General features: G+C 39.4%; 1 protein-coding gene across 3 annotated transcripts in view; it reads right to left on the minus strand.

Annotated features, from left to right (window-relative positions):
• Window positions 1-22,869, minus strand: part of pou6f2 (POU class 6 homeobox 2) — a 69,953-nt gene that overhangs the window by 30,791 nt on the left and 16,293 nt on the right. For all 3 annotated transcript variants that reach the window (XM_025003868.2, XM_025003870.2, XM_037973224.1), the window contains 2 exons: window positions 18,185-18,282; window positions 12,731-12,950 (listed from right to left, as the gene is read on the minus strand). In XM_025003868.2, coding sequence (XP_024859636.1) covers window positions 12,731-12,950; window positions 18,185-18,282 — 318 coding nt within the window. The remainder of the gene's footprint in view (window positions 1-12,730; window positions 12,951-18,184; window positions 18,283-22,869) is intronic.

A 22,869-nucleotide genomic window follows, 5' to 3' on the forward strand; every position in this document is an offset into this window, starting at 1 on the left:
CCTTCCTCCAGCAGACACAGGGCCGAGGATGAGAGCGGGAGCTACACTTATGATGGAGAGAGGGCAGGAGGGTGCTGTGTTCCTATAGCGCTCATTATATCTCCCACTGCCTCTTTGTTGCGTTTCATATTCACTAGTACTTGTCTACTGCAATGCAAGCGCTGCTCCCACTTAGTCATCATGCTGCAGGGGTGGAAGAGCAAGGGATTCTCTTGCACTGTTGCCACAACTTGCCATATTTAATGTTTATAATGAAAAATGAGCCTGACCGAGCTGCTAAACGATCAGATGCATCCCGAACGGCGGCGTCTTGTGCTTCATTTAAATATTTACCAAGGTAAGACTGGGTAATGTCAGCACACAAGTCTATGCTCTTCATTCTTTCTGCTTTGAGAAACGTTTGCCATATCTCTTTCAGAGCCCGTTTTTTTTTTTTTCCCCCTGTAGTGCGACAGAAGAAATCAACTGTTATCTTTGACTGTCCCGGCCCCAGGTTCTGAAGTGCTGGAGGATGAGAAAAGACTGATTGTCAGAGGTCGAAAAGCTAGGTCAAAGCTGGCTTGTTCGTCAGACAAAATACTATTTTTGTTTCCTCTGCAGCTGAGGGGTGAGGTGGGATGGCGGGGGGGCTCTCCCATTACCAGCGCTATCTCAGTATTTGTGCCAGCCCCCTCTTGTACAGTACTTTTCTCTCCAGGGTTCATTCAAGCTTGGCTTCTTGTTTTCCTTACAGTGCACAACACCTGTGTTTACAATTACTGCCTTTGAGTCATACTTTGTTGGTGGGTGTGCATTTTTGTGCACTAATGTAGTCAGTGCAAAAGCCCAAACTAACAAAGATAAAAATATGTTCCAAGTGCATTTATGTCAACTAATGCCACATCTTTGTATTAACTATAAGTACAGTGAAATTTTAAGAAAGACCTACATGTCACTTTACATTTTACAACAGACTAAAGTCATGCTGTATCTGACTCCAGATGCCAAGTTTCAGGGTAGACCACGGTCATCTTTTGCCTTGACTACTGCAATGTTCCTCTGGTTTGTTTGATTTGTTGTATCATGCAGTGAACATAGTGGTTTGGCCAGTATTTGATCGTTAAAAAGTAGGCAACCCTACATCACTCACTGACCTTAACTGGCTACCAGAATCAAATTAAAGACACTGAAGCTTGTCTACAAAGTAAATGCAGTGTTTCCACTCAGGAATCTAAACTCTAAAGGCTCAGACTTCTTGAACACTTTCAAGAATGTCACATTGTTTTTTTTGGGTTTTTTTTTGGGAGGTACCACAATTGTTGAGCTACAATGTTGAAACAAGCAAGCACATGCTATCAAAGTAACAATGTGTCATCATCTTTATTATTATTATTTTCTTTTAACCTTCAATAATCTCTCAAAGACTCATATTTTCAGAGAACACTTCCTGTTCCACCTGTTCCATCTGTATTGTCATTTCATTTTAAACTCGAGACGTACGCCAGGGTTCTCCTACGATGAGGCTTGAATGTCGGGCCTCACTTGGAAGTTGTTTGACTGAATAAAAATGTTCATCCATTCATTTTCCATACCCAGTGTCTTCTGTTCAGGGTCATATTGCGGGGCTGAAGCCTATTCCAGCTTTCGCATGGTGAGTCGAGCCGTATGTCTATCAGACACAAATGACACACACAACGTGCAAGGTCTCACCTACACCCAATTTAGAATTACCAATTACCTAACATGCTTGTGTTCAGAAAGTAATCACTGGACGTACGTCTGAAACTGATTAACTTTGAGTCAATCCAATTCAAGATGGCCTCCACAGCTAATCCGCATTAGCCAACACAAAAATGTCTATAACTCGGTCAATTTTACAGATATTGACCTAAAATTTGATGTGGTAGTAGCTGAGAATCATTCTCAGCACATACTCTAAGCATGAGATTGAGGTCGAGCGTGAAGCTATTTTCAGGGTTTGACCAAGATGGCTACACCTCCAACATTTTTCAGCATAAGATGATTTTAATTTAAAACTCTGGCACAAAAGGTGGCAGGCGATATGCATTCCCCCAAGGAACGCTAGGGTTTACATTTATATTTCGTCTCTCTAAAAGGTAAGAACTAAATGTTAATCATGTTGTAGTCCTTGGAGGAGGCTCAGCTATAGCTAGTATGAAGACTCAAAGTAATTACATTTACACAAAAGAACTTTGACTTTCATCCCTTCAAAACATATACGTACTTCTATAACGCACATACAAAAGAAGGTGGAGATGATCATCTCATGTCGAAGGAATTTGAGCTCTCTGGGCATCAGAAAATCAAAGCATAGTTCAAAAACCTTGAAAAGAAGGTACTAGTTTATAGGAATAAATACAATCTTGAGATTTTTGTTATATGTATGTATGCATGCATGCACACTGCTTTTCTTTAAAATAATGGGTATTGATTTTGAAGTAATCCTTGTTTCTGCTGTTTGCCGTCCGTCCTATGCAGCACAAATATATTGTTTAACCAAGAACAAAAAAATATATCTTCAAATGCCTCACGCTGCCTTGTCTGAATACAAGAATGTTACTGAATGTAATCAAAGGAGGTCTGTAAATTGAAAGCCATTTAGAAACTGTAAAGGAGCCTGTTAGGGGTCGACCGGATTATCCAGTACGGCCCACCCTGTGTTTTTAGGGACTGTCAGGTGTAAACACAGCTGTCATTCTCTAATGAAAGAGGTGAGAGGGGACAAACAAGCTCCCCATTACTGCTCTGCCTCACGTTCTGCGGTGGAGTCCATAAAGTGGTGTCTCAATTGCCTTTTCAGTGAGTCACAGTGATAATTACTCCACTAGAGATAAGGAGATTTAGACTCTATGAGATCTGGTAATTATGAAGTTGGTCAAAGGAAGGTCATTTTTTTTACTCTCTGGATTAGATTGGAGCTGTAGCCCTCATCACTATATACTGATGAGGGGGAAAATCCTTGTCTCTGCACTCATTTCCATTGTTCAATGTTAACTTTTATCACAATGGGTCACTGTGTTGCACTGAAGAGATGTAGATTAAAGATAATCAAATCATTCAGCCACTTCTTTTTGAAATGGTATTTAGTCTTTAAACACACATTAAACACCAAAACATCAAAAAATCAATACATTTCCGAAACTGTTGGCTCTTAAAAACTAAAAGCCAAAAGCTAAAAAGCCTATCAATGAACTGATTCATTAACAGTTTTTAGAGAGGGTAAAAATAGGAGTTTAACAAAATAAAAGTAGCATTATTGCAATATTAAAATAATGCATTATAGTAAAGATTCTGTAATCTTTAGATAAAAAAGCAACTAAACTGAGAATCTGTAACAGCCTACTATAATTATAATTTCATTATATTTTAATGAATTCAAGTTACTGTGTCTGTCGAACAGATGTAAAGAGTAAAAAGTACAATAGCTCACTTTTCAGTATAGAAAACAAATATTAAGCTGCACAAAGGTAAGGATCTTAAAGCATCTTAAGTAAGTAAATGTAAATATATTCGTTAGTTTCAACCATTGCTAATTAAGTCATACTGCAGATTAAGGTAGCCTTTTTAGGTTTTTTGTTAACAACAGAGAACATGTATTTGTGTTAAAGTTGGTCTGTGTTTGAATAAAGTAATGGATAAGAAATTAGTGCCTCAGCAATGGTTAGAATAAACAGAGAAAATTAAATGTTAAGTGAGTAAAAACATTACTCAGAGCCACAACAGGCAATATCAGTCCACATGCAGGAGGAGCTCAGTGACTACAAAATATATATATTTATAAAGGCAGCTAAGGTTTGAATGGAGTCAGAGCCACAGGATTTTAGAGAGTAAACTGCATCGCTTGTAGGGATCCAGAGATAATGCTTTCACTTTGTGATGCAGGGCAATATCAAGCAGCGTTGTAGAATTCTCACTCTGGGGGAAGCATTTCAAAGAATCAAATCCTCTCCATGGAGTTGTTACACATACAAGAAAATCTCTGTGTACTCGATAATGTTGCCCTTTTGGTGTTGCTTACGCTTTGTTATTGATTTCCAAAGTGTGGTCCTGGAACGTCTGGGGGGGCCCCTAACAAAATTCCAGGGGGTCCCAAGCAAACCGAGACCCAGTTGGTGTTTTTTTTTTTTAAATTTTGCTATGTTTATTTATTTATTTAGAAAGAAAGAACATTGTAAAGGTATTTTTCTTTCTGTTTTATTAGATTGTATCTTCAAGTAAAATGGAAACAGACCCAGTTAATTTCTTTTACTTTATTCTGACCTGGGCTTAATAAACTTTTTTTTTGTCTCTCTGCAGGAAAGTTGCATTGAGTAATGGTTTGAAAGCATGTAATATTTTAATGAAAATAAAGAAATTACCTTTAAATATTCAGAAAACCACAAACAGAAACAATATACAGCTACCCGAGACAAGCACTTAGTAGGCACACTTGAATATATTTCTAGTTTTTCTGACGTGTCTCAGTCTCATTACTAATACAGCTGATCTTCAACAGCCTGTAATTCCAGGGAACCCAGTGAGGGGGTCCCTTGCTTTTGTCCTTCAGAGTCCAGAAGGTGTTGGACCCCCACTTCTTGTTTGAAAGGAAAGAAAAAGAGTCTGTTTGCCAGGCAGGGCAGACTGGGTTATTACAGTGTGTTCATGGTCCCATCATGTGTCGTCAGACCAAAGCGGAGGCCGCGAGTAAAAGCCTCATGCAAAATTTATGTTCATGCGGCTGTTTCAGTGGGTGGAAAAATCAATATGCCTGATGCACGGAGATGACTGAGTGCTCTCTGACTGACAGTAAAAGTTGAGAGAGATTGAGCGGCTACATTTACTGTGCTGGAAATGGAGTGGCGTAGAGTTGCCCTAATAGTCTAGTTCAGTTTAAATTTGAATTTCATTGTGGATTATTTTTGTAGCAACTTGGATATTGAGGAGTTGGAGAATTACACCATTAGATAAAAAAGGAGCAAAAAAGCACTAAGCAAGCTTGTCTTGAAATCAACTAAAACGTATCTTGAATTGTGGCTTCTGAGCAGCTACAGTATTGTATAATATGGGGTTATTAAGCCTTCCCTTCCTTCCCTTCTTACACAGATATACAATGATTGTAGAATAATCAAAAGACAATGTGGGTTTGAGAGGGACATCACAGGGCTTTTGTTCTGCGCTGCTTCGCTTACATATGCTTTTGATAACGTGCCACACACCCACAGTGCATTTGGGGAGGAATGTGAGAAGAGTGCAAAAGAAAGCGAGAAAAAGAAAGTCAGTGGGATGAAATAACCCCAAACAATGGGATTTGCTTTCCATTCTTCTGCCTCCATCTTCTGCCTTTAATTATTCCCTTTGGTTGTCTGAGGGAGCGTGTAAGCACTTTCACACAGCACAACATGCCCAGCAGCACAACACTGTCTGCCTTAGTGATGTGGAGACTTCTGAGTGACACTGAGCCTCTTGTGATTATTAATGCTGTTTAATACAACACAGAGCAGCCACTATGACTGAGGGGAAAAAACAGATTTCAGAATGTATATGCATTCAAATGTGCATGAAATTATGTACTACATGAGCACTGCACTTGAGATACATATTCCTCCGCCACATAAACAATGTATACACCTCGAAATAAAGAGTAATTTTGTAGACAAAACACAGAAAACGTGCGAGTCCACTGTGTTTTTGTACACAGTGTTTAATGGACCCTCAGCTGATCCTGGTGGGATCCTTTGTGCCGGTTTAGTAGTTTCTTCCTGAATCGCATATGAGATATTTGAGAGCCCAGAACGATGTATGATGAATGAAGTAGCATGCTACTTATATGCTTATCGTGCTCACTGACTAGCAACAGGTTCAGCAAAGGGCAGCGGCAGTAAATGAAATTCCGCACCGGGACAATATATCATCAAAAGAAATGTATGCGCCCGAAAGTTACAAGCCTTCTTCAGATGCGGACAAGGTGCCTGTCGGGGCTGGGGGAGGGGTGAGGCGGAGAGGATGGTAAGAGAAAAAGGGGGAGAAGTGGGAGATTTTTGGCAAGGGGTGGGGGGTAGCTGGATGGGTTAGAAGGAAGCACGAGGGAGCAGCAGATTTTGTTGAATCAGTCCTATTTTCATAGTGGATGGTCTGTGTCTTTTAACCATTTCACTGCAGCTGGAAAATGAAAGTACCAGGGATAATTTCACAGTGAGAGCTCGCTGAACAAAACCCCCCACGGTCTGTGGAAAAAGGTGCTAAGTCTACTTTGTCATTGTGAATTACGGCGGTATATTTCAGGAAGCGGCCTTGTGGATGAGAGAGAGAGAGGAGTAGAAAATATGTTTGAAGAAAAAAAGCAGGAAAAGCTGCCCCCCCCCTCTCTTAGTAAGGATTTCTCCTGATCTGTAAGTAACAGATACCTCTCTCCAAACATGCTGTCCTGTACTGATGCCACAGGATCCATCTGTGATGTGTCTGCAGTTAGTCCAGAAATAGCACCCACGGGACTTACACGCTCCTCGGGCCTCCTGCGGGACCTTTTAAGCCGCACTGATACTGATAAAAGCCCCCACAAATCTGGCCCCCAGAAACCTCTGCCATTAATTAAGGTAATTAGGCTCTGGTCAGCAATTAGTAACCACAGAGAGCTTTTAGCAGCAGCTAAGACGTCCCCACTGGTGAGGGGTTTGGTTCCACACCATCTGCTGACAAATGTCACCACAGACTCTTTGGTTTCACACACAGGGAACCGGAGAGCTTTGTTTAAAAATGACCTCTGTGTGATCCAAGCTGCCTCCCAGACCCCCACAGCGTCTCCGCTGCTGCTGCAGGATCACAGCGTTTGTTCTTTGCATTTCTCCGGTTCTTTTCTCTTTCAAACACGAAAGAGTGAGCTCTATGAAAATCCATAAATGTTGTACGGAGCCAAAGTGGGGAAAAAGGGAGACATTCACTGCACCAAATATCGAACAAAATTAAAACATCTGAACTGTGTAAGAAGTATTGATTAGAGTGTAATGCTACATTGACTTGCTTGTATTATTAAGCCCATTATAGATCCATTTTGACAATATGTTGGTTTACATTATAATGTTCAAAATTGCCTTTTAAAAAAATGTGCAGGTAGAAATATAGCGATGAGAAAATATTAACATTTATTTACATTCCTAGAAGTTGTTTTTTATTTGAGCTGCAGGGCACACCATCTGTGATAAACACACAGCAAAGTATGAACGAAAACAAGGAACTGCAGAATAAATATGAGAAACATTCAGAAACAAATGTGGCATTTATGTTAATATCAAAACACAGCAGCTTGTGTGTTTGAGAAATGTGAGATATAAGGTGCTGCAAGTAGAACGGGCTGATAAAAATAGGCTGAATACACACATTCAACCTCAGATGACAGATCATGCAATAACTCACATTACTGGGGAAAAGGAAATAAAGAATGCAGCTGTGCTGCTTTACACAATTCCACATTTGAAGCAGTTGGTGATAACACCATTTTCATTCCAGTTCAGTCCCATAAAATTACCATTAACATTACAACTCATGCAGAACACAGATAAATGTAAAATGTCACCCAGTTCTGTCAGGCAGGAATTCCAGTTCCACAAGATTACCATCTCTGTCTGCTTTCTCCCACTGCACCTTGTTCTAATATTTCATTTACAACATTTCATAAGTTCATTTTCCCCCTACTGACCATGTAAATCACAAATCAATTTTCATTTAAAATGCTTGACTACAGATTGTTGCTGAAAGCTTCTGGATTGTGGCTCAGCAATCTTGCAGACCTTTAGCAAATCTTTCGGAAACAGTGTGGCCGGAAAAGGAAGGCAAAAAGTGAGATGTAATTTCGACAAAACAACTCTGGGGTCAAGCGGTCAAGGCATTTACTGGAAGCACTTTAGAAGCCCTGAAATATCATGGAAACAACACACTGATATGTGTTGTAATCTCTACAGCATTCAATATCCCTCATTTGCTGAACCTCAGTCATTGACTGGTCTACTCAACAATAAAATAGCTCATAATGAAAAGATAAACTCTATTGATTATGCATAATTGTGAAAATGCTTGATCAATATATGCAATCTGTTGTGTATCCTAAATACCACATATCTTAATAAAGGATATAGAGGATGTGGAGTTAATTCACTTTTATTAAAAAAAAATGTATTAAAAAAGAAGATTAAATAGATAAACAAATCCAACAATGTGAATTTGCAGTAAATGCTGAGCTATACAGCAACCAGCAGTACTCAAAGAACTTCTTTTCTTTTCATGCATACTGCTTATTTGTCACCTTTAATTCTTTAAAATAAATGCAATGCACCTGATGTATACAGAGTGCAGAAAGGCAGTGTGTAACGTCTTGTAGATTGTGTGTTTATGGTAGCAGGTTTGTAAAAAGCCTCCCTCAGTGTTTACCAGTGGGCACAGACGTCAGGGTTTGCTGAGGAGCAGCAGAAACAGCCACATCTGTTTAACAACATTATTGTTGTCTTCCACAGTGCCACGGAAACTCATCCTGTCCCTGTTTCTTTTTCTTTCTGTTTTAAGCTGTCGGTGACATTGCTGAACCACTGCCACACTGCTACCATCCAAAGAAACAAAACACAAGGCAAGAGTCAGAGGGTAAGGATAAAGAGCACTTTTGTTTCTTACCTGGGAAAAGACATAACAATGTTAAAAAAGACATCCACAGTGTATTAGAATATACACTGTGGATCATTTGTTGCTGTTATATTTCAGCAATTATATCAAGTAACCTGAATTCTGAACACATGATTAGCATGTCTGCAACAAGTAAAACAGCAGGAGATAAAATTTACTTGCATCTCAGCTTCAAAACAGACTCATGTCTCTCATGGGAGCATGTGACTGTTCATGTGTGCATGTACAGTAAACCTGAGCTTGTAAATTTAGGTTTTTGATCCTTACCCTCCTAATGCTCTCTGCTTTTTATGATTAGTTGACTTTTTTTCTTTTTTATCTGTCACGGCGGCACTAACCCTACACATTTTCAAGCTGCTTATTGAAGACAAACAATAAACCACTGGCAGATATCAATGGCAGAGATGAGAAAGCGGGTGCCATATCTGCTGGGACTGCCTGGCGAACCTGCCTCTGCCTGCGCTTCATCTCCAGCAGCAGCTCTCACTCTCAATTATTTGGCTGCTGTCACAACAAATCAATCAAATTACCGCTCCAGGACTGTGTGCAGCTGCTCCTATTGCACCGCTAGTTGCATTAGCTTTGAAATGTATGAGGTCTACATTTTATCACTGTTATTTATTTAATGCAGCTCTCTCCCCTGCGAGTCATCTTACAACCACAGCAAGCTTAAATCATTAAAGGACGACGTGGAATGCATACGCCTTGAGAACAGCGATAAGTGAGGAGGGATGGGTTTGGCCTCAATTGTTTTATGATGACCAATGCTGAGGTGAGAAACTGTGGACTGCTTGTGCATACATCGCAAAGTGCCCACAAATGACAACTTGTTTTTTTTTCTACTTTTAAAATGAACTGACAAACGTGCACACAAAGCAGGTAGAAAGGCAATAACAAGTCAAGAAAAGATGTTTAATATTCTTTAGTTTAGAAAATGTAACAAGTAAAGGGACACAGTGGCATTGTCAGAGCAAACAAAGGTTAAGTCAGCAGCCTGGCCCGGTGAGCTTCTCTCTTAAAGGAGCAGCAGTCAGCTGAGGCAGAAGAGATCCAGCCTGACATGTCTAACTAGTGTGGAAACATTTTGCTCTTCCCCCAGGAGCCCACCCTTTGGAGGTGTAATGAACAGAGCGATTTCCCTAATTTGTATTATGCCAAACCCCAAAAGCAGCGACCGACACGGCAGAGTGTTTTCTTCAAAACGACAGACGTGCCTTTGATTGGCACTGACACGGAGTCTCATTACAGCAGGTGAGTGGGATGCCGACCTTCATGAGGAAGCCTGAGTGCTGTTTTGTGTTTCCTGTGGACGAGAACAGAGGAACAATCCTCTCACCTCACCATTAGAACTGAGCTCTCTGATGTGATGCGCTGCTTGGCTTGCTGCTCTGAGCAAATAAGATGGGATATGCTTATTAATACGAAAGCGCTCCAGTAAAGCAGCTCCTTGAATTACCTTTGAGTGAGTCACAGAGGAAAGAAGTAGACAGATGACTGTGTTCTGTTTCCTCCCATTGAGCATTACATGTACAGTCCTTTGATACAGCTAGCTTTACACGTATGGTAATCACACGTTGCTTGTTATAAAATCAAGGGAAACGAAACCCCATTTAAAATGCAACAGAGACTTAGCACAGCATCTGAGTACAAACATCTACAAATGTTTTTGTCGGTATGAGTCATACATACTCAAATCTAAATTTATAAAAATCAAATACAATTGTTTTTTGGTCTCATCAGCCATCATATTTACAGACTCTAGCATGACCCAACCTAGTTTTGCCTTTGTGAAGTCAGCGAGAATTCGGTGCGCTCTGTCACAAAAGATAACTTTCCCCCTTGTTTAGTTTCATTGGGAATTTGTTTTTACTGCATGTTTGCAGGCATAAATCATTCTGACAAATAACCAGTTACACTGGTGCCTGTGTTTACTGAGTCTGCCACAAGATGCTGCTCGGTTTTATTTAAACAACTGCTCCAACTTTATAGCACAACCCCATTACAGTGATAGTTATTCATCACAGTCTGAGAGGGCTGCTCTCCTAAAGCTCACAGAAGACCAGCGGGTTCCCTTCTGTCAACATCAGTTCTCACAGAAGCAAGCTTGATATGCGTGATTATATTATATGATCAAAATGATTTTGTCAGCGTTTGATTTGCTCCTTTTTATTCGTCAAAGCCTAATGTGAAAACACAAAATACAAGAATATTTTCTGGTCTGTGATCTTTATTTTGATCTAATATAAAATGAAACTTTGTCTTTGACCATGCAAAGTGAAATTAGAAGAAAAGTTTCAAGACTAAAACTACACACATGCAGATTTTCTTGGAAACTACACCATTCCACCACCTCAAACCGCCCATTCAAGGAGACAAACAGCCCCATTAGTTGGACATTAGCTGCCTCATTACAGTTAAACACATACACTGCCTGGGCTCCTCCCTGTGTCTTATTATTGAGCCTCGCCGCTGTCTCGTGTCTGATCTGACACTAATTAGCTAGCAGTGTGAATGCTGTAAAGCATAGTTGCTTCGGAGGTTGTGAAATGAGCTGACTGCTCCCCGGCGACAGCACAGCACCATATTATATGTGTGATTAATCAGGCCTGGAGCCCTGGAGCGGCTGAGGGAGGGGGGGAGGAGCGAGGGGGACACCAGGGCAGAGGCCAGAGCTGCAGTTGTCTGACAGAGGTGCTGTGCCAGCAGGCCTCATTCAGTGGAGCTGTGATCAACTCAGACAGGGGAGAGTGAAGGAGCGCCTCATGGCCAGAGGGCCCCGGACACAGTCAAGACATTTAGCTTCACCCGTGACTTGTGTCACTTTCTCTCCACGGAGGTCCCTTCAATGCATCCCCCTCAGATAAGAGGACGTGCGACCAGGCATTCTGTCAGTTCCCTCTCTTAAAAAAAAAGATCTGCCACAGAGGCATTTCTCCCTGAGTTTCTTTTTTTTCCCCCTCTATCTTTGTGGCTGGAAAATTTCATCAGAACACTAGATTCAGTCAGTCTTCTGGTTTGGCTTTGACACTGGACAATGTGGATGACTGAGAGGTGTTTGTTTTGGAGTTCTGACACTCTGACAATGTGTTTGTCGATCCGTTCGTTGGATCACTGAAGCCTCTGGGTTGTTCCTCGTGCACCAGAAGGAAGCTCTGTTGACGTGCGAGTCAGACGAGCCTGCTGGGCCCATTATCGTCCATTGCTGACGGACACATTGAAGGGCTTGCTGGATAGACGCAGGTTTATTAAAAGCTCTGCCCACAGCAATGGCTGCTGTTATTTATGCATGTTTGTGTCCATTAGGCTTCTACCTCCACATTTCCTCACTGAGGGCAACTGCTCATCCATTTCCCCTCATGATAGGAGCATTCCCTGCACTTTGTGCTGCACTGGCATTATTGTAATCCGCATCCCAAAAACACACAGCTTTACAATTTTTTACATTAGTGCAGCTCTCTCATTTAAGATTTATGAATGGTAGTTTCCCCATCCATCCTTCAATCTAATGGTATAAAAGAGACAATGTTTTAAACATTAAAATGAAAACCATTTACAACTATGATCAAAAGAGAACACTTGGGCATTAAAGTTTAAAAGGTAAGGATAAGTACAGCCATGTGGATGGATGGATTAGGTGGAAAAGAGATAAAAAAAAGTAAAGTACAGTGCACTCTTATGCGCAGGAAAGAGGCATAAAGTGCTTTTGCGCTGCACTGCAAAACGTTGACCTGTAATTAATATGGTTGTACCTCTGGGCAATCTGAGGATAGTTGCTTTTTGGGATACAAATCCCTCATGGATTCTTACCTGGTCACAACCCCTGTAAAGCAATTTATTTTAAAAGAAAAAAACGTTTTATGTCAGACAATGAACATAAAACTCTTACTGGAAACAGCATTTGTTGTGCATAACTGATAGTTCTTGATGTCGTTTCCTCAGTGAATCATGTAAAATACAGAAATACATTCATTACTTTTGCAACAATGAAAAAAAGGATTTTCTACTTCAGAGTTTTGTTTAAACAACAGCCTTCTTTAGTGGCTGTGTTGTTTTCTTTTTCCTGAGACATCACAGTTGCTCTCACCTTGCAGGTTCTGAAGGGGGAGCGTCATGAGACCCCCTGCAGCGGCAGCAGCCACCAGGCTCTGGATGTTGGCTGTGGGCAGGGAGAGCACCAGGCCCTGCTGCCCGCCGAGGTGTCCGCCTGTGTTGAAAGGGATGAGGATGGGTTGGTTCATGCCTGGCGCCGCCCCGGACATCACGCCACCCACCGCATTAGCCAGTTGCTGGGCCACCAGGAGAGACTGGGGAGAGCACACGTGTACACAAAAAGACACACACACACACACACGTAGCTTCAGTTAAATAAACATCAATGAGATATGGCTCTTTAAAAACTGTAAAAAATATGATCAGTTGTATGATGCAAGTCAATTTATTTTTTAAACATTTTTATTAATTTTGAAGGTCACTTTTGTACCATCTCACATTTAAAATATGAACTCTACTTGCCATTCTTAACACTAAATGAAAGTAAAGTGTTTTCACTTTGAAAATTAATAGCATCTTCTCAAAGCAAATATTTAAAGTTATGGATTATGGATCATTTATCTCTTATTGTAAACCAATTTTTATGCTACTATGTAGTCCAGTTGTGTAACATACTGTATGTAAACTAATTTTACATTTCTGGAATATATATTATATAATATATATTCCTAAAAGCAACATACAACAAAACCCTTTCTGAAAAATATTTGAATACCAAATATGATTAAATAATCTAATTACTGTCTAAACTATAAAAATGTGACTCAGTTCTAAAATATTTTAGTATAAACTGTTACTATGTGTACATTATTAATCTGAATTGCTATTTTTATTTAATTTAATTCTGCTTAAATCTTTAACTCCAGTATTTTGAAGAAGGTAATGTAACACTGTTCTGTACTTGATAAATAATATTGCTAATTGCATTTCCTGAACTGCAGATATGTGTACTTTAAGAATCTGTGAAGATTTTTGGACTTTTGATATGTGGGTTTTTCGGTTTCCATTAGTATTCTATAACCAGTGCCAATATAAGGAGATTTGAACAAATGTAACTTCAAACTTTATAGCGTGAAAATGCAAAAAGATGCAGGGATGGAAAGAAATCTTAAAACTGTCATTATCTAACAGTATTTTTGCTTTTTGAATTCAATTGTAGTAACTTAATGAACAGAGAGGAAAGTCTTCGTTCTAATTAGTTATTTGGGAATTTTCTTGCTTCATCTGGAAAACTCAAAAATTGGCCAAGACATTCAGAGGCAGACTGGACTACAAAAAGGTTACATTCAAAGAGGCTTTTTTTGAGACTGTCAAAGCAGATGTTACTGAACTTTATCATTAATCAATGTCTTACAGATTGGGCTGTGCGCAGCTGAATGCTGCTGTGTCACAAACAGTCAAAACAGAAATACAGCTCCAGCTTTGTAAGAGAGCTGAGTATTTTTCTTTCACAGAAATGTTGAGTGATTCAGGTTTGTCCCACTGTGCGAATTACTGACAACAAAGAATAATGTGCTTAAATCCACAGTGCTTTTCAAAATGAAGCAGTGCTTTTCTGTTTGAGGAAGGATACAATACATCACTCGTTTTATCCTGGTTTTATTCGTTTATATAAGTTAAAGTTCAAGTGGTGCAAGCAAAGGACAGATAAGAAAGATCTCTCTTAGATATCCGAGGAATCCTATGAAAAGGCTTGTAAAATGTCTAATCTAAATCAATAAGTTTCACACCTGCAGATTTAAATTTTTTTAACCAGTAGTAGGGAAGTTTGTACTCTACTCTGGTTGAAACCTGTGTAATTTCACAGCAGTGATGCCTTTAACTCATTCAAATTGAACCTTTTCCTAACACTGACAACATTAGACCATGTCAGACTGGCTTATTTAAGAAAAATCAGAAAGTAGATACTAAAACCATTACAAACTTCAACAAATTCACAATGTAAACATAGAATAGAACTGTTTAAAATCAAATAATAAAAGCATGAAATCAGCTTGTGCCGTGCCCACCGTAAAACAAGCTGCTTTAGACGTTTCTGCGAACGCCTGGCTGCACTGTGCCGTCTCCACCAGTGTGACTAAAGTTCACAAGCCTTTAACTCCCATTGTCAGCTATGTGCTTCGTTTTGCACGGTGTGCCTGCAGAACAGGCTGACTGGTGAGAAGAGCCCACCTAACTCTGCAGCCTGGTGCTCCTAGGTGACAACCCTGTCACTGTGATGATGCTGTACGGTGCGGAGGGCCTGCGCTTGCTTCAACATACATGTGATCACGAACAAATCTCTAAAAATACATATCTGCACGCAGAAAACAAACCAACGCTTGTCTGTAATTCTAAGTTGTTATGAAGCTTATAGAGGTGAATGTTGCTGGCGAGATTGCTCTCAAACACTGTAAAGGATTCCTCCTTCTCAACATTTGATTTGATGACACTGAAGCATCTGAGAGCATTCATAATGACGTCTGCCATTAAATTTAAATAAACAAATTAATTATTTGGGAGTTAAAAAAAAAAAAAAAAATCCTCAAAGGATACCAACACATGTGACATGTTTGTTAGCTGCAAGTGACACATTTGTAATCTTTCATTTTTTGACTACATTTAATCTCAAATAAGAGCCGCGCACAATCAAAAGAACTCCTCAAACATTTCATCTCTGAATCAAACAAAATGAGACTGCCCGGCTTGACAGTAAAGACAGCCTAACATAGAAGAGAATAGCATTAAAAGACAATCCTACAATTATGAGAAGAAGTCTTGATTTATTTATCATTACAGACAGCTTTGGAGAAGCAGACAGCTGCCAAGAGAAAGTACAGTGAAGATCTTTGTGAAGCTTTTGGTGTTTAGTCACTGTGTTTATGAGGTGGAAAATGGTTAATGCGCACATCAAAACTTGAGACAAGAACAAACAAAGTGCGCACATAATTAGTTCAGTTTGAGCGTTTGTTGAGAATCCAAAGCATTGCTTATCTACAAGCAGCTCACTTTCTGCCCTTTGGCCTGAAACTCTCTGCCCTCCTCTCCATAAAGCTGCTGTACAATGCTTGGCAGACCTGACAGCTAAGTGCTGAGAAGTGGTCTCCTAGGGGCCACACAGATCCACAGACTGGGTTAGCGTTGAGCTCTGGAAGAGGAAGCAGCCCCACTCTGGACTGGATGTTGTACCCTGCCTCTCTGCTCATCAGGGGAGAATAGGCCCCTCTATCTGCTTGGCAGCTCTGGCACTGAGAAATTGCCCATAATCACACAGATAGCAGACTTTTGTCATCCTAACTGCAATTGGGAAACAGAAAGAAGGTAGATTCATGTTGGGTAAACTACCATCAGATAATGGTTGTTCGAACAATATCCGGCTCTGGGGCGAGAATCTATCAAAACATATTGATCCTGGAACAAGAGAATTGGGTATGGCATGCGGAGCGCTTTTGTTTCTGAAAAGTGTTAGCTTCACAGAGACTGTACTGACAGCATTAATATATTAGATGGCGACTGTTGAGAGCCGCCTGCTGAGGCTCAGACTGAAACTGCTGCTTGCTTCAGCTGCTTTTCCTCTTGAGTTTTTTTTCTTTTCTTATCTATTATCAAAACAGCATCTTTGACCAGGTATGTGTAACCAGAAAAGCATATTTTTCTACACTAAACAGAGGATTTGCTCTTTCAATTGAATTTCTCACCCTTTCAACCTGCCCAGCTAAGCTCAACAGCCCTCCTGTTGTCTCATGTTTCCCCCTTTGTCTGTCCTGATGAGGACTGACTGTCATTGAGTAACAGTGAGTGCAGGGAGAATGGCCTTATTAAAGAGGGTGGAGGAAACCTGATGCTTCGTGAGTGCGTGTATGAGTGTGTGTTGAGGGGTGACATTGAGCAGCACTAATGAGATAGATGTTCATTAAACATCACTGAGGCAGCAGGCCAATAAATCCAATCAGATAGGACAATGCCTGATTGAGCTATTAACAAGGCTCAGGCTCTTTGCTGCCCTGCTTGTTTTGACAGAGCCTGTATTGTCAGCTCATTAGTGCCACAACTCAATTACATTTGAGGATGATGTATGATGACTAAATATTTTAGCATTTCACATTTTAGCATTCACTGATGGTGTTTATGCATTTCATTTAACACATGCACTGAAATAATGTGGATCCGAGGAGACTAAACCAGAAATTTTCCTATTAAAACTTTTAAGAATGCGGCCATCTTTGACTTATAACTGTTGTGATTTGTGCAAAAATCCTTCGAGCTAAGTTTGCTTTCTAGTTCTTTTTTTTAAAACAATTTTCATGTTAGTTTAGCTTTCTTTGGAATCTGCATCCTGCAAACAACTGAACAACAGTTGAACAATTGGATGTAAAGTGGATTACTAGAAAATAGCAATATGGGTAACAGTGGCAGTGAAATAATAGTGATGATAACAAAGCAGAATTCAGAAGTTAGATTAGAAACACTTTGGCCATTGAAACATTTTAAATCAATAAACTATTTTGTGTGGACTCCGGTAACGGTAACTGCTGTTGAAAGGCAAGAAAAATGAATTTATTGCTTGTGTAGAACATGCTTTACCTGACCTACAAATTCATCTCAAATATCAGCAACTAACTGCAAGAAAGATGTCTGAAAAATAACAGTTTTAGGTGTTTAATTTCTGAGATTTCAGCTGACTTTATTTTTCTTTTCTGTGCATTTTGCAGTAATGGGTATGAAACTAGTGAAGTCAGTACATTCGCTAATCAGAACCTTGCTGCTGTATTATCCTAAAAAATAATACTTGTGTTTTTTAAAGCTGTATGTAGTTAATATTGATAATTTTAGCTGGAATATTTTAGATTAAACTTACATTTATAGTACTATGGGTAATGGAGTTGTGAGTCCAAACAAAATTACTGAGTTACTCATAATCGGTCAGTGATTACCGAATTTTCAGAACACGTTTTCTAATTTTTATGTAGTCTTCAAGAAGCAGAAATAAAGGGTCATCCAAAGTTACAAAAGTATTTATTTGTCTTTATTCACTGCAGAGTTTTTAAAAAGTTATCAGCTAACAGCAATGGTTGAAAAAGTAATGGAGACAAAACCTAATGTAAGAAGAACACTGCTCTGATTCACCAGAGTTGTGTGTGTTTTAACCATGCATTGCCAACTGTGTCAATCTTTATGATAATAACTCACTGAAATACTTGAATAAGGCACTAATAGTTGCACTTCAGGTTACAGCTTGCCAGGGCTTCTTTTATTGTTTGTGATGGATGCCACAGCCACGGTCTTAGTTTGTAATTGTAGTATTACTGACAGTGTGTACTTTAATGAAAACGATGCTAGCTGCTAACTGCTAATTTCATTTATACATCTCCCATATTGGATCAAATGGAATTTTTTTTGTAAAAATGTCCCTTTATTGGCACTAGTTTTATGAAACTAATAACACAGCCAAGGGGTTTCCTTCTCTCAGAGATTAAACATGCAGTGTAGAGTATTTTATCCTACACACCTGTGGACCCAGCGGGTATCCCGGGTGAGTCTGGCCCAGCTGACTCTGCTCACAGGGACTGCTGCTGGCCTCAGACTGAACTGATCCGTCACGAATTCCTGAAACAGAGACATGGAGCGAGCCATGCAGAAAAGCACAGGTAACAGAGTAAACAAAAATTCAACCTGAGATCAACACAGACACTATAAGTAGATAAACACAGAGGACGCGCCACGCTGTGATTTTACAGGACTGAGTAGAGGAGGGCAGCTGGGAAAGAGGGGGGGAATTTGTACTTAAGTGCTTTATCAATAACCACTGTGGCACTGAATAAATTACCAACCAGCAGAGAGACTCATTGACGGTGGATGATGCATACTGGCGGGTCCCCGATGGCCTAGATTACCACAGAGAGATAGAGCTCCACCACAAACGCTGGGGCCATATTATTCAGCCATTTACATCACTGAGCATCACTCATCTAAGCTCACTCTCTCCTCCGTTCTGAGCCTGCAGCTATGAGACACAATTAGACCTGTTTGCTATGAGGGCAGAGTGGAGTGGAGCAGACAGGGACATGATAATAAGCTTGCTGATGGCTGCAGGGAAAATAAAGGCCACAGATGATTGGTTATCATAGCAATCCCTATCTCACATAATCTCTCAGCAGCGAACCCAGTGTGGACTGCTCTAAAAGCTCTGAAAGGCTGATTTGACCCTTAAACTTGTACCTCCATAATACTGAAATCACAATACCACATTGTTGACACAAAGACTTTAGGAGTGCTTCATTTTCTCAATTTGAAGGAATTTTTTGTAAGAGCTCTTAAATACCAGAAGAGGCAAAACAATAGTGTGTGATACACATAAAAAAAATGAGACTTTATTGCAATATTTAGGTTAGATAAGTGCATCTTGAGATTGATAATTGATCACACTTTGAAAATAATATAAAACAAATTGTAAACACAGTGGAAACGGCCCCCTATTGATTTTCGTTTTACAAAAAAATATTACAAATAAGAGCGCTGACAGAGAGATGAAATGGTTTCATGGTTCAGAGGATTCAGGTTTTGAAGAAGAAAAAAAAAAGTTGGTTAAGGTGAGGTGCAGAGACAAAGACCAGCAGAACTATGTGCTATTATAAGCAAGGTCGCTCTCTCTGTCACACTGTCAATTCAGTGGATCTACTCCCAGATTCCTCTTCAGGAATTATTCAAGTTTTTTTATACGACTGAGTGAACAAATCTGTCTGAGGTTGTCCTTCGAACACTTAAGACTTGAAGTTTTCATTTGGAAACATTTCCACTCAGTTCCATTGTCATGAGTGTGACATTTTTTGCTTGTCTTTTTGCTCTTGGTTATAATTTTAATTTAAGGAAAGTAAACTTTTTGCCTCCTGTAGGCAATCTTTTATTTATTGTAACATTTTTATGTAACTCAAAATGTGGATTAAACATTCCACATTAAAACATTTCCCTGCATATGACTATTATTATAGGCACCACACATCAGGGGGCTCTCTGCTTCAGATGCACTGTCACAGTATAGAACATAATAGGATGCAGGACAAAACACAAACTGCATGTGGTGGAAATTGCAGTGGTTTGTTTACAGCACAAGGTCACTACCTGGTTTACAGTAATGAGTCTTTTCATGTTTATATCAATGCTACGCTTAAATGTATCTGTATGAACAATCACTGAGTAGGAAATGACATGCTGGCCAACAAAAAGGAGCAGAATAAAAACAATGAAAGAGTTATTTGAATAAATGCTTGTACACTAGAAGCATTTGGACTTTTTCTTGACTGATGAGCAAGGAGCAGCAGGGTGAACTTTACATCTAGTGAACATATTTTCCTGTGCTGTTTCTGTGAAAAAAATATGGCATCTTTCTAAAGTATGAGAAATGTCTCACACGTTTTAATTTCTTTTGGTTTGTGCTTAAAGTAAGAAGGATACTGCTGGACAAAAATCATGCCAAGTGTTTCCATACAGGATTCAGTAACATGTTTTACTTATAAATACCTTTAGTTTTATTACTTTTATTTTGTTTTGATTAGCAGTGGTTTTTATTTACTTTACAAGTAAATAAATGTCATTGAGAGCTGGGGAATTTGTGCATTTCTACAGAGTGTAAAACAGAAGATTTGCCTTTCCTCAAGGTATGAAAACTATATAAAGTTAAAATGAGCACTAAGTGTTGTAGAGGTTTTATGGAACTGGCCAACATATAGTTAACTAAAGGAACCTTCTTTTTGGATAATAAATATTTAAATTAAATGTTTTACAACTCAGACATGAGCCTCATCCAGTCAGTTTACGGCTGCACTAACAATGACTTATTTTAAAAGCACAGAGGTGATAATTGTGCAAAAGGGTGACATGCAATCTGTGCTTTAGTAGGAGTGACCCAGTTTCGCAAGATTCAGAAACTTCACACAAAGTCAACAGAACCGCTCCTTAAAAGTGCTGCCTTCCTCACTCAACGACTCTTCCTCCTGAGTAAAATCTATTTTGTAGATAAAATCAAGCCAAATACGACAGAAATGCATTTGAAGGCCACAAAACATTGTTAAATCACACAATGTTGGCACAGAATTAAAAAAAATGTAATCACATCTCCACTGCAAGATTGATTTTCTTAAATGAAATACCCCAGCTTTCAAAGAAGAACAAATCCCATGTGGATTGTGCCTTTTTATACATGGGTGAAAAGGTTATTTTGGTTAAACATACACGGCACGCAGTGGTTTCTGGTTCCTCATGAGAACCTTTCTATTCAAAGGTCTTGCCAACAAGATCTCATTGCCTGTCAAGTATATTTATGTAGTACATTTTAAACTCCTCTCCGCCAACTAAAATCATTTCATCTTTGCATAAAATCCAAATAATTGGTGAATGACGTGACCTACCGAATGAACCTTAAGCATTTGATGGTTGATGTGAAAGCCCAAGGGGAAGCCTGCTTTTTTAGCTGGTTTCTACCTCTGGCTCGATGGCCCTGCTTCTCGATAAAGGTCCACATCCTCTCGCTTATCAGCCTCACAACGCCTGCACTGTTTTGACAACCCAGTCTCTTTTCACCAATTATTTCACCCATTACAGATCACTTTATGCCTGGCTCCACCCTGTGCACTCAGTATCTGGAATTAAGATCAATCCGAGCACATCAGAACAGTTTTATGGCTGTTTTGGAGTCAATGTGAAGCTAAAGATTTAAGCTCAATACATTTAAAAACATCATTACTGAACGAGATTTTATCACCAATATTGTGTCTGTTAAGCAGTTATTCTTGACATTTGGATGTTATCAGATTCAAATCATTTCTTTCTCTATCCTATTTTATTTACAGGGATCTTAAGTTTCAAACAATCTCAAAAGCGGCTCTCAAAATGCAGCTGCTGCATTGTGATAACAATAATAAACCCAGCAGTGCTACTGTGCAGCTTTAAGGCAGCAAATTATCCAATTGCCATCATAACAAAGTCAATTAGCAAAATGAGGATTTTCAACTCATAACAAAAGAGCATATCTAAAGAAAATCATCAATAAGCTCCAGACAAAAAGGCTGATGATTTAAGTTAAGATATTGGCTGTGAATAATGTATTTTATCTGATAAGCAGCGAGGGAGACCTACTGAGTAACGATTTCTTGATGCCTTTCATCACATCATTTTACGATAACTTAGACGGCTTCATCCCCTTGCAAATATCTGTAAAGTTAACATGTTTATCACTGAAGAAAAAAATCAATAATAAATAAATACACATGCACATCTTTCCCCGAAGGATCTGTGTAATTTCTTTAACCATATTAAACAGATGACTGCAGAAGTACCCAGGGAGTCCATCTTCACTCCTTTTTTATTACTAGAATCTTTGTACATGCTTTGCTTTACCTTTCTTTAAAAAAAAAATCTACTTATCAAACGTGAATGATTCTCTAATGCATTTCCAGATAGAGATTAATACTGCATACAGACTAGGGGGGGAAAGTAAATATCTCGATCAAACCTTTACTCAAAATACATTCCTTTGATGTGGTGAATATACACAGGTCACACAGTGGATAAAATGGAATGAATGGATATATTGATGTGAAGAGAGATGAAAGAAGAGGCCAAACGGATGAAAGAACAGGCGACTCGGATTCAGCATAGCTTTACATTTATGTAGGACATTCAGGCTACAGCTCTTCTTTTAAAATTTCCTGAGCAGCTGTTGTAACAGAACAAGTTGCCCTTTAAATCATAACTTTATTCTGATCAAATAAAGCACCTTATATCCCTTAAATGTAAGTTTTCATGGCCTTGATTACAAGTTTCATTCAACCCAGACTCATACTGATAGTAACATGACATTTCCAGTGAAAATACTATTTTATGTAAGTGAACTAATTATATTTATTAGAGGGTGCAGGGTCCGATTTGATGTGATTTGTGTCATAGAAGTATTGCCAATATCCACTGCCAAATGAATTCTCTTTCATTGATCACCAAAGTGGCCACTGGAGAGCGACTTTCAATGCAACACAAGGCTGAAGGCCTTTATGTGTGTGTGTGTGTGTGTGTGTGTGTGTGTGTGTGTGTGTGTGAAGGGGGGTGCTAAGAGCTATATTTATTTGACTTCATTCGGCCTGTCTTAATGCAGGGTGCCCCAAGGACTACACCACTAAACAATTAGCCTGGATTTCATAAAGC

The sequence above is a fragment of the Kryptolebias marmoratus genome, linkage group LG21 (assembly GCF_001649575.2).
Source record: "Kryptolebias marmoratus isolate JLee-2015 linkage group LG21, ASM164957v2, whole genome shotgun sequence".
Taxonomy (NCBI): Eukaryota; Metazoa; Chordata; class Actinopteri; order Cyprinodontiformes; family Rivulidae; genus Kryptolebias; species Kryptolebias marmoratus.